Below are 12,299 nucleotides of genomic sequence, written 5' to 3' on the forward strand. Positions count from 1 at the left end.
GGAAATTTTAAATTAAAATTGCACCTGAGCAGTCAAGGACTTACATCAAGCTGCGAGTTTGTTTCAACACTAAAATACAAAACCTACAAACATTACTCATGAGCCATTAGAACACTACAATTCAAGGGGGTTACCAGAGTCCTTCAGTTTGGCTGTTCTTCGCAGCTAATGAAATCCAGTGCTAGAAAACTCACAGACACAAAGAAGCCCACCATGCACCTACAAACATTGAATGCTTAAGAGGAAAATACAAAAGAAATGAAGACTTTGCCACTAGCAGCTTCATCAAGGTGGCAGAAGAGCAACAACAGCCCCTAACAGTTGTGAGCTGCAGGTCTGTGGCATTCTCTCTCAATGAAGGATAAACAATGTCTCAGGATAATGACAGTGTGCTTTTTAAAAATGTTGCTTACACCTGTGGCTGTCCTGCCATAGCTCAGAAATTGCTCTAACCTACACTACAGCTCTAAACACATATGGGGACTAAAATAACTGAAAAGAAAGTGTTTATTTTAATGTTATATTTAAGACTTTAACTTGGAACAGGAAGCCAGGATAAGAATTTCTGTTCCTCCCACCTTACCCAGTAAGGCCTGTCCATCCATAACTACCTCTTTTGCCCATTAATTTCAAGACCCAAGTCAGTCATTGAAGCAGAAAATTTCACTTCATCTGCTCCAGAACCCCTGTGTTTTGACTGAAGAACATTCTTCCTTCAGTAAATTAGAGCAGGCACCTCAAACAAGCAGAAGGCTCAAGCTCATTCACATCAGGTACTCCATGAAAAGTGATTCTTTTAGCAGTACACCCCTTTAAAATATGTGCAGTCAGGGCCATCAGAAAGAGAATTACCTTACCTGGCTAGGCTGCCACAGCCTGTATGCTTTTATGCTGGAGCTCCTCAAGGCTGGAGAAGCCTGAGTGATGGTGGGGCGGATGGTCTGGCATGGCAGTGCCCTCAGGCACACCAGCCTGGCAGCCAACATGGTTGCTGAGAAAACTTAACACACTGTATTCCTGCAAACGCACAAGAAAATGTATTTGCTGGTTTGTTACATGGTTTTCAGACAAGGTACATTTACTACTTACTCTCAGCTACAACAGAAATAATAAAAACCAACCTGTAAAAAAATCCTGAAAATCTGTAGTAAAAACTGTATTATCACTGAAGTACTGTAATAGGAAATAAAACCTTAAATACAGAGTTTAACTTTGCTTTACCTGTATTTGTCCCTCAGTTCCATCAGAGACCTCTCTCATAATTTACTCAAAAACAGGAGCACATTCCACTTTTTACATGCATAAATTAAATCAAGATCCTTTATATACTTATGTTTAAATTACTTTGGCAACTAACCTTCGTTTTGAGATACAACACTGCATGACTACTCTGTTCCCCAAATTTACTTAAAACTCCATATAAGTATAAATGCAAATGAGCAAACAGCACAATAGGTATGGTGGAAAATAGAGAGAGATTTTAAGCTGTCCTTTAAAGAACCAGTTAGCTCAGTGGGCACAGCATTCAGTCAAGGTCACAGCCCAGAACACTGGTTCAGATCACCCTAAGCAATTCTGATCAGAAAACAGTGACACCACTCACGGGTAAACCCACAGCACCAGCAGAACCAGCCTGCGTGTTGCACTGGTAGCTCGAAAACTGCCAGCTCACTGCCACAAATGGTGCACAGCATATAAAAAACCCCAAGGCCTTGGAGTCACTTTAATGTCCTTTAATTCAATTACACAACACCCCTGATATCACGGAACACCCCAACTACGAGTGCATTTTTCCAAATGACCGGTCATACCTTATGTGGGCAATGACTAGCAGAAGCTAAGAAAATTCTAAAGAAAAGCAGGTTTAAACACGGGTGAGAAACAAGCACGCACAGCACCGGATAGCTGGCATTGATCACAGAGGAGTGACAGAGGATATAACAATCCTGCTGCTAGAGAGTCACTTTGCAGCGCAGTTCTGAAATGCCGCATTTGTAACGGGGAGCGCACGGAGCTCTCCCACCGGCATGGCACGGCCTGCAGGACTGACAGAGCCAACTCGGAAATCTGAACTTTTCTTTTCGGAAACCGGCATTTGGAGCAAGGCAACTTCAAGTGTTCTATCAAAAGCAAGGAGGGCGGAGAGCCGAAATTCCCACATATTAACTGGCATAGTAGCGTAACGTAACGCTGGGGAGGCACCGCCGCACCACAGCGCGCACAGACCCCTCCCAGCCGCGGCAGGGCGGCGCCTGACTCAGCCGGGCCGGGTAGGGCCCTCTCCCGCTTTCGGCCGCCGCCGCCCCGGCCCAGCCCAGCCCAGCCCAGCCCGGCCCGGCCCGGCCCGGCCCGGCCCAGCCCGGCCCAACCCAGCCCGGCCCCGCACCTGCCCGGCCCGGTCTCCGCCACTGCCGCGCGCTCGGCCCCGCTCCGCCGCCGCACCGCGCCCGACCCTGCCCCCGGCAGCGGAAGTGACGTGACGGCCCCGCGCACCCCTCGCGACTGGTTCGCTCCCTCCACGTGACGCCGGGCCCGCGGCCGCCATTGGCCGGCGGGGCGGTGACGCGCGCGCGGATGGTTCTGGAAGCGCGCGGGCAGGGGGCGCGCGCGGCGCAGGCGCAGTGCCGGGTGTGCCCGCCCAGGGCTGCGGCAATGGCGGCGCGTTCGTGAGGGGGAGCGCGGCAGTGGAGCGGTGCTGCGGCAGCCGTCATCGTTCTGGGAGTGCAGAGTTACACTGTCGGCCCGCTGACCGTGCCTGCATACAGCGCACGGCTCTGCCGCCTGTGCATTTCAGGCTCGTCCTTCCCAGCGTGTCAGACAGTTCAGGAGCTTTGCGTTTCCTCCCCCTACAGCACAGCATTCCTCCTCTGTCACCTCTTTGGAGTTACATCTCTCTTCCCTGTGGGTATGATACATGCTTTAAGGCTGCTGCTCACGTGCAGGTTGAGCACAAAAAGCAGGGTTGTGTATGTAAATTACAAAAGTGGACGCTGCCATTCTAATCCTGGCCTTGCAGGGGCGGTCCACAGCCCTTCCCAGCCTAAACATTCCTTTTTGAGCTGAACTATTTCTCTACTGGCACCTTCCTTCCAGCCTCACTCCAAATGGAACTCTGAAATTTTTTCCGAGTTCAATCCTAAACTAAGCCTTAGTAAGGACAGAGCAGCACTTCCCTGGACTATCAAATCCACAAATTGTTACCAAATTTTGCTTTGGGAGCCCCTTTCCTGCTCTACTCCACCACAGCTGTGTTGTTTCTTTCAACCTTAACACTACATATGGCCATGGTTCTTCACTGCCAAGTAAAACAGACTATGAAGGGTCTTGAGCAGAATCAAAGACAAATATAATAAAAAAGATGTCTTGAATATAGAATTAAGTCCAGAAACAGGATGAGAGTTACAGGTACACTTTTGAGAATTGTGAGATTAGCCTTTCTGTTATCAGAGCCTCAGTGTTTAAACTGTAAGAAAGGAAATACAGTGACCTGCTAGTTCACAAAATGAAATTCAACATAAGTGAGATCAGATATGGAGGAGATCTGAAAGTGCACCAGCATGTCAGATCGTGAGGAATAATTTGAATTTAGAAGAATGAAGCAGAAGAATACATGACAGAAGGGTGGAAATTCTATCAGAAGAGGCCAAACTTACTGGCGTTTGAGATGTGATTCTTACTCTGACACTTGTTTGCTTTCTATTGGCGTAAGTGAAAATCCAGACCTTTGGCGTCTATTGTAGTGAGGTCTCCTACCACAAAAGAAAAAAAAAGTCAGTTTCAGGCCATGAGTACTTTGTTTATTTAGAGACTTGTAGTGCTTATTTCAGAGTTTGTAACACTCTATAATTGTTAGGTACTAAAAGATTCATTATAATAATTAATATTTAAAATTATAATTAAGTTATTAATAGTAATAATTTATGCAAGGAATCAAACTTTCCTCTTTTACTACAACATATAATCATGTAAAGAACACTCCTGAGACTTTCAAATAAGATACTCATCTCAGCTTCTCCCCAAACTGTTTCTTAAATAGATAATTTTGTTAGAAGCAACCCAAACCTACCCGTGGCCCACCCTGCTGCAAACTCAGCTGTAGAAGCCTTCTCACAGAAATTTGCCTGCTAAGAGATATCATTTCCTCCTTGATGGTGAACACCTGTAAAAGCTCCAGCTGGCCAAATCTGCGTGTGAGCGGGGCAGCAGCAGCCTCTGAATGCCCAGGGGTTTCTTGGTTGGAAGCAGCAGCTTGGATCCTGCCTGGGGGTGTCCCTGCACCTCTCTCTGGGGCAGGACTTCGGTCCCTGTGCCACCCGGTCATGCTGCTGAGCTGTGCTTGGAGCACTTGGAGCTCCTGCCGACAAGAGCAGGGATAACAGCAGGACAGAGAGGCCTGGCAGGGAGATGGCAGCCACATGCCCCCACAGCTGACTGTACATAGTCCTAAGCAAGCTGCTTATGCAGGAGGGCTGGCCTAGATCATCTCTAGAGGTCCTTGCCAAACTCAGCTATTCTATGAGTCTATAAAGTATTGATGATTCCTGAAGGATCTGAAGCATTTTTGGCTTTCTTAGGACTGATATGCACCAATAAGAGGTATTTGGAAAACAGTAAACAGTTGTAAAAAAAAAGTTATTTTCAAAGCAACAAAAAATAACAGTAGTAAAAAAGAAACCTCATGAAGATACTGTTTTTTGAAAATAGGTGAACAATTCCTCAGTAATCAAAAGTATAAACAGGAAAACTTGTTTTTCTTTTCAATAGGCCATGTTTTTAACAACATGTTTTACATGTGTTAGAAATCTTATTCTCTAGAGAAGGTCAAATAGAGTTTGATATTAGAGGGTTAACTTCTAATTAGAAATTCTGCAAAATCAGAAAATACCATTATGAGGGGACTTGAGTTTCCTGAGGGAAGTGTGAAGTCAGGTTCCAAACCCTGCCTCTCTTCCAGGCAGGAACCAGGTGAGGAACAGCCCTTCTTCCCCTGCTTCCCAGCCCTGCTACTTCCCAGCAGTGACATTCCCATAAATGGCTGATGCCAGGGCTCAAGGGATGGTGGTCTCCAACTCCAGTGCCCAAGGGGAAAGCTGGTCTGACTGCTGACTCCAAAAGGGACTCGTCCAGTCTCTGCCCCACAAGTCCTGTAAAAGAAACATCATGTGTTTTCAACAAATAAAGTTTCAGAGGGAAATAGTTCCTGAAGAGATTGTGTTGCCTTGTCCTGAAAGTGAAGAGCCCAAGTAGTGCCAGCATCTTCCAGGAGACTCCACGGGGTGTATTTTCAACCACACCCCTGCCTTGCCAGCTGCCTGCATTGACAGCAAAAGCACACTTCCATGTAGCCCTCTGCAATGCTGGAAAGCCACGGGAACCACAACAAGCCCATTATTGTGCTAATAAATAGGGTCAATGCCAGTTTTGAAGCTTACACTTTTAACTTGGCAGCTCTGGTACCCTTCTGCAAGAAAAAAACATCTCAGTCATTCACATGGCTGTGTTCATCAGCAGGGAAGAAATAAATCTGTGCTTAGCACCATTTCTCCTTAGGGTAAACTTTGCTATTGAAGTTTTCAAATTAGCTCTGAAGAAAAATATTTTGAAGGTTTTCTGGCTGTGCTGACTCCAGCACTCCACATATCTCTCCCAGCAGATTACAGGGGACTTTTGGACTTAATCTGTTGCTGGTATTCATGTGACAAATGAATATTCATTAGGCACCATGTTCTTACTTTAGATATCATTAAACACTGCAGTGGGGAGGAAAGTCTGGGGAGGCAGTACTGATGACTTTCTTAACTCCTGGCAAGAAAAAAATGTCATTAAATAGAGTATTACTTTACCATGGAAGAATAAATCCTTCCATGCAGGAATTTGTGCACACCAAGATGTAGTGCCAGGAGTGAAGCAGTGTCCATATTTTCTACAGGTGTGATAATTGTCAGGGTCTCAGATTATTTGGCTAGATCTCAAAACATCTCAAATAGACAGCAGCCTCATTTCAGTGGTACTGAACTGTGCTGGCTCTGAGGTGTCTTCCCTCCTTTCTTGTGTGAAATTTTCACCTTGCTAATTTGAAGAAGCATTGCACTGAAATTTGTACTGCGGCTTGTATATTTTGAAGACTTTAATATATATTTACATTAAGCAAAAGTAATTCCAGTCTGGAATTGGAGAAAGTTTGTCTGTTATAAAGAATTTTACATGTTTTATCTGTTGCTAAAATAAAATTTATCCATCATGGCAGACCCTTCTGGCATCAAATAGTGTCTTCTGGGGTGTTCAAAGGATAGCTGGATGTTTTTGTGTGTAAAAATGCTGTTTTGAGCACAGGAAAAATATCCTTTAATTACCACAGACATAAAAAAAATGATATATACATTTGTATAAAAATCATGTAAGAATGGAAAACAAATTATCTGTTTGCAGTCTCTGCATCGGATTGAAAAATCAAACAATACATCTCAAATAATAAAAATATCAACTGTTTAAAATCTGTTATTTCATACTGCTAGGGTGTTCTGCTCTTGTCAGTACTTTTCATGACAAACAGTGCTCTGAGCACACACAAGGTTGCTTTGCAAGCACTCTGCAAACTTCAAACTTACAACAGAAAAACTCTTTCAGGTACAACGTGTGGAAACTTGCGTGCCTAGGAGCTTAGTGGGAGACACAGGTTCTGTTGGGAGGTTTCTTCAGTCAATACAATGTTTTCCTTCTTGGACATGCTAAAGAAAGGAACTGTTGTATCAGGCTATGTTGATAAAGAAGCTTATGTTCTTCAAAGCCCTAAGGGGGGATAAACAGTCTAAACATCCATATCTGCTGAAAAATTCCTGCATTTAGTTTCTTGATCATTCATATTTAGGCCATGTTTTTAGAAAATAAGTTGTTTTTCTATTTTCTGAGAGGAAACATCATCCAGGTTGTATTGTACATTTTTTTTTTTGTAGGTTTGATTCTCTATTGCCATATCAGTAATCCTGATGAAGTTGTGCCTCTAATCTGCATCTGCTGCCTCAGGGAAGAGGCACAGCTCCCTCTGCCTTATTAGCAGTACCCCTTGTTTGGCCTGGCACCCCCATTTCCTCTTACTCCTGTTCCTTTCCCAGCACGTGCCCACCTGGCCTTTCTCACCTCTTGTGACGTTCCCTTGGCCTCCCCTTGGTCACAGTTTCAATGCTCTTCTGCCCGCTGCCAAACCTGCCATGTTTTATCCTTGCTTCCACTCTGTCCTTCCTCAGTCCCTTCCCCCTTCTGCACTGTCCCTTGTGTCCCAAACCAGCTGGGATGCCTTCTGGCCTCTACAATTTATAACCATTTAAACAAATGGCTTTTGCCCTGTCAAATGTTTATGCTTAACTTCATCAACCACTAAAATAAACTTCCAAAATCAGAAGCTTGATATCATGACCTGTCTTCTCCATTATATATTTATTTATATATTATATATAAATTATATAACATATAATTATATATTTTGTGTCTCATTTGGAGAATGGGGGCTAGAGAATGCATTTCTACTTCCAGATTTACCAAGGCTACAATACATGAAGGTAGATAAACATGGATGTCAAATCACCAGTTCAGTAAATAGCTTAAGCTTGTCAGTAACTATGTGAGTAGCACTCCCATGTATTAAACTCAGAGTAGATGCTCAGAACTTGTTTCTTTAGTTACTTGGGAGAACAGCTTTGGTTTATAAAGTGCTCAGAGATAAATGAAGGTGAGTGCTTTGGTGAACAAGGATCTGACATTGTTTGGCTATAAATTAATACACGAGATAGAACATTTTGTTCACTCAAAATTCTATTTGAATAAATTGTACATAAAAGTGCATTTCTTTTTCTTGAACCCTGTTTTAGAGGCTATACCATGAATTATTTATTTACATCAGACAATAAACACTAAAACAGTTTAAAAATATTTTTCAATGAAAGTGTGAAATCTACATTTACAGCCTGAGACCTCTCAACCTCCAAGAAATTGCTATTCATTTTGTTTAAATACAACAAATACTCATTTTCCTAAGTGCCTGTGAACTCTATGCTGCAGCAAAAAAATGACCCAGGGCTTTGTCTGAAATTGCTGTTGTGCTTTCTAATTACTTTTAACATGCAGAGCACTGTTCTTCTCCAACTTCTCAAAAAAAAAACCTATTTGAAATTCAGTAAGCTTTGATTTAAAGTGATTGGTTTCCACCTGGATGGAGTGAATTTTCTACTTGCAAAGTTTATTAGTACATTAAAGGATGCAAATTAATTCATAATTCTTTCAGCTCATTCTCTTGGGAACAATTATACAAGGAAATTATTAATGTACAAGAAAACAACAGTTTAAAATCTCAAAGGGCAACAGAGGTGTGGAATATATAAAAGCATTTAGACCTAACTAATAGCAGAACTCAGTTATAGTAATAACAGTTCATAAACCAATTTTAATTTTTCTTTATTTGTAAACTGATAGCAGCCACATGGTACAGACAGGAAATCAAAGGCTGGCAAAAGGGGTTTGCAGTCAAAGGCCCTGTTCTCAGCGAAGGGCTGAGGAAACTCAGTGTGAAGTCTTGAACTTGTGCTACCAGGGTTTCCAAGGATCCCAGCCAAAGGTGAGGTGTCAGTGAGCTCAGCTGTGCCCATGGCTCTGCCCACACCATCCCAGGGGATTGCAGACCAGGCTGCCATTACCTGTAAGCCTTGGCTCTCTGATAAACAAGCTCCGTATTTTCCATCTGGATAATGAAACCCCCTGGGATCCAAGTAACATCGGATGAAAAAAGAGCAAACAGACCTGCTTTTTAGGCTTCTTTGATCCACCTATTTTTTGTCCTTTTATTTAAGGTGTTAAACAACTCAGCTACTTTCCATTTTTCTTTTCATAATTTATGCAGCATGCTTTTAATATTACATATCTGATGAAAATTTCAAATACTCTTACAATCAGAGTCATAGCAGTCTCTTATCACCAGGACACCTGTAGTGACTCTGGGCTATCTGCTTGCAGCACTCCCTGACATATGGCTGTCAATGAAAGACTGAGAGGGAAACACATGCTTTCAAAATACTGTAAGACAAGCACCACTACTGAGAGAAGTTTTTCCTAAAGAAGTTGCCCTTTTATAACTTTAAGCAGAGCCAAATAAACATAATACAGATCAAACCTCTGCTGGCAAAGTTTAATACACTGGTACAAGACAAACAGAGGCCTCACATGAACTGAGAACAAGGTTATGTTATGGAGATGCAGGAGTAAAATAACTTGTGTTAGACTTGCTCACACATGCCTTTCTCTACAGGCTCTAAGGAGTACTGTTTGCAAATGAAAAATGTTTGCATTTGTAAAAATATCATGCTCTACAAATATTTCTCTCAATTTTCAGAATAGCATAAGAACTGAAATAATAAAAATCTAAATGACATGGATTGACAAAATAAAATCCTTAAGAAGAGTGGACGCATAACTGTTGTACATACAAGTCACCCAGACAGAAATCCAGGTTATAAATGCAGCAATACTTATTGAATTTTCTTGTGACAGTCGGCCACTTCCAAAACATTCTCCCTCAAAAAAAAAAAAAAAAAATCCCAAATTCCAAAAGAAAGACTTTGTTTTGATGATGCATATAAAGGAAAAGATAAGTTTCTACAAAAAGTGGTAGTGTTGAAAATGCTGGATGAATTCCTGTTCTGTTATGCTTTTGCAGTTGCATGACTAATGAATGTATTTCCTTTTGCCAAGTGAAAATAAGCTTCCAGGGAACAATTCTATTTCACAATTCAGCTAAAACTACTGAGAGAAATCACTGATTATTACCCATCTAATGCCATCACTCTGTATATTTAGAAGAACATATGGACTCACTGGAAAAATAATTAATGTAATACCCCTGTGCAACTCAAATTCCACTAGCCTCTTTTAACTATTTTGCTCTCTGCTGGTTTCTGCTAGAGACCAAAATCCCTATGAATTCAGAGAGAAAGAGGTGTCAAAGAAGAACAGGAAGAACATTTCTGAGTGACAGAGGCCACAATGGTTAAACAGATTTCAAATGAAAATTCAACTATTTTAAAATGCATACCCATTTTTTTCCTGAGGTCAGAAGAATAACAGTTATTTTTAATGTCATGTTTGTTTTTGCCCTTAAAAAAATTCAAACTACCGAATAACCTGAAGCCAGAATATAGAAAACTCCAGAGAAAGGATAATGTCCTATGAAGAGGTCTATGATATGCAGGGGGCAATGGGAGAGTAAGGATGGAGAACAATTTTTATAAGCAAAGTTTTCATCCTATAAGACTTTGCTTGAGTCTGTGAAATGTGAAACAAGCTGATGGCCTCAGTTTGATTCTGAAGGGTCATGTACCTATATGAGAAAGATGTGATTTTACATAACTTGGGATGGCATTTCTGTAACTTTAAGGACAAGTAGGACAGAGATAGTCCATGTCACCATTGAAGTGATTTCTTGTAAGGCTAGCACCAAGGTTCAGTGGCTGAGATCCCTCAGCTGGTGCCTCTGTGTTATGCCTCTTTGGCAGCAAACCAATAATGTCAGCCTAGCATAAATGTAAGTGCCAGATCCATTCTTTTTCCCTTTGAAGTGCACAATCCTAATGGATCAGGGCAAAGCCCTGGAGTATTGAAGTTAAATATCATCATTGTTCTCAAGAAATTATTTTAGTAGCTATTCTAATTAATCATGGTCATTCCCTGTCTGTAAAGGGACAGAGAGAAGTGTCACATAAGGACAGTCTTTCAGAAGTTTTCCCCCTTTAGACACAAGCATAGAGGCTTGGCTTAACATCCAAGCTCAGAAGGCAGATAAAAAGGTGAGTGCTTCTCTAAATATCAGGCTCTTGTTTGGTTACTGTATTTTTGGGATTTGTCCCTTAGCATTGTCGTCATTCAGAGACTCGCTGCTGATTACTACCAAAGCAAAATCTGTGATATAAATATGTGAAACTGTGAGATGCTGAAAGAAATCACTGTGGAAATGCACTGATGCCTCATTGATCCAGCGAAATCACTTAGGCCACTGAAGTGTTTCCATCCCTGTTATCAAAGCATTGCTCATCTGCCAGAGGTGGCCAAGTGAGACATACCTCAGGTGGTGCAGTTTCCTTCCCAGTAACCAGAAAGCAAATGAACTGAAATTTTGAACCTCAGCATTAAAAATAATCTTTTCTTTGAAATGGAAATTGTTTAAGCTGTGATGAGAAATAAGAACGAGTGGTGAGCAAGTGCCATAAAAATACCTTGGTTTAGTTTTAAAGATATTTAAGGGAAGATTTACTTACTGCTAAATGACAGAGAACAGTTACAATCTGTTATACTTAATTTACTACTACATAAGTGAAAATGTGCTAAGAGCAGCACACTTGTTAAATTGAACCTCACTTAATGATTACACAGCACTTGGGAATAAAATCTAGTTAAAGAGTAAGCAGTAATGGATGTTTTCTATAGAATCATTCCTTTTGGGAAAATAAGACAACCAAAGCCCTTTACATTTTTGCTCATAACGAAAAGATACAAAATACCAGGAAGAAGAGAAGGAGGTATTTCCTCTTTTAGTGAACACTGGAGTTCACTAGAGCTACCATGGGAAGGTTACTGGCTCTGACTCTCCACCCTATTACAGTGGGTTGCACTGAAGTCAGTACTATTATCTTGCTGCATCACTCTGCAACAGACTGAAAGAAATCAGATAAAATCCTGGACTGGATACTACCTATTATCTACCCCCTTTGTAATTTTTTTTCTTGTCACCACGGTATCTGAAAAGGTGATTATTAAATCAATAGTAATAACAAAATCCCAAGACTCAGAGAAAAGCTAGTATTTTCCTCTTTATGGGAGTGACAATTTTAGCTGAATCAGGGCTATTCTTTGGGTAGGATAGACAAACCTTGTCCTGGTTTAACCCCAGCCAGCAGCCAAGCCCCAAACAGCCACTTGCTCGCTTTGCAATGGCAGGATTGGGAAACAATCAAATGGGTAAAAGCTGGAAAACCCATGGATCGAGAAATAACTGTGGAGGACTGGAGTGAGTCTCCATTGTGGATGAAACTCCAGCTAAGTTATCCCAATTCACAGCTATGAACCAGTGCTTGCTTTTTGTCACTGGCTGTCAGAAACCCTTGCACATCCAAGCTCCAAACACAGCAATGACAACTTGTAAAATGGATCTTGACTCACTGTGTACATCCATATCTCTGGCACTGGTGATGCTACAGCATCAGATCATTATTTTTCTTTTTATACACCTGCAGTAATTGTGTGCTGCTGGCCAAGAAGGT

The 12,299-nt window shown here is 41.7% G+C and overlaps 1 protein-coding gene across 5 annotated transcripts in view; it reads right to left on the reverse strand.

The window, feature by feature from the left end:
* GHITM (growth hormone inducible transmembrane protein) overlaps positions 1-12,299 on the reverse strand; it is a 43,765-nt gene that overhangs the window by 7,681 nt on the left and 23,785 nt on the right. The window contains exons 2-4 of one of the 5 annotated variants that reach the window (XM_030275541.4): positions 4,886-5,144; positions 3,654-3,749; positions 858-1,017 (exon numbers count right to left, since the gene is read on the reverse strand). In XM_030275541.4, coding sequence (XP_030131401.4) covers positions 858-986 — 129 coding nt within the window. In that variant the 5' untranslated portion in view covers positions 987-1,017; positions 3,654-3,749; positions 4,886-5,144. 5 annotated transcript variants of the gene reach the window in all.

Source organism: Taeniopygia guttata, chromosome 6 (genome assembly GCF_048771995.1).
Source record: "Taeniopygia guttata chromosome 6, bTaeGut7.mat, whole genome shotgun sequence".
In the NCBI taxonomy this organism is placed as follows: Eukaryota; Metazoa; Chordata; class Aves; order Passeriformes; family Estrildidae; genus Taeniopygia; species Taeniopygia guttata.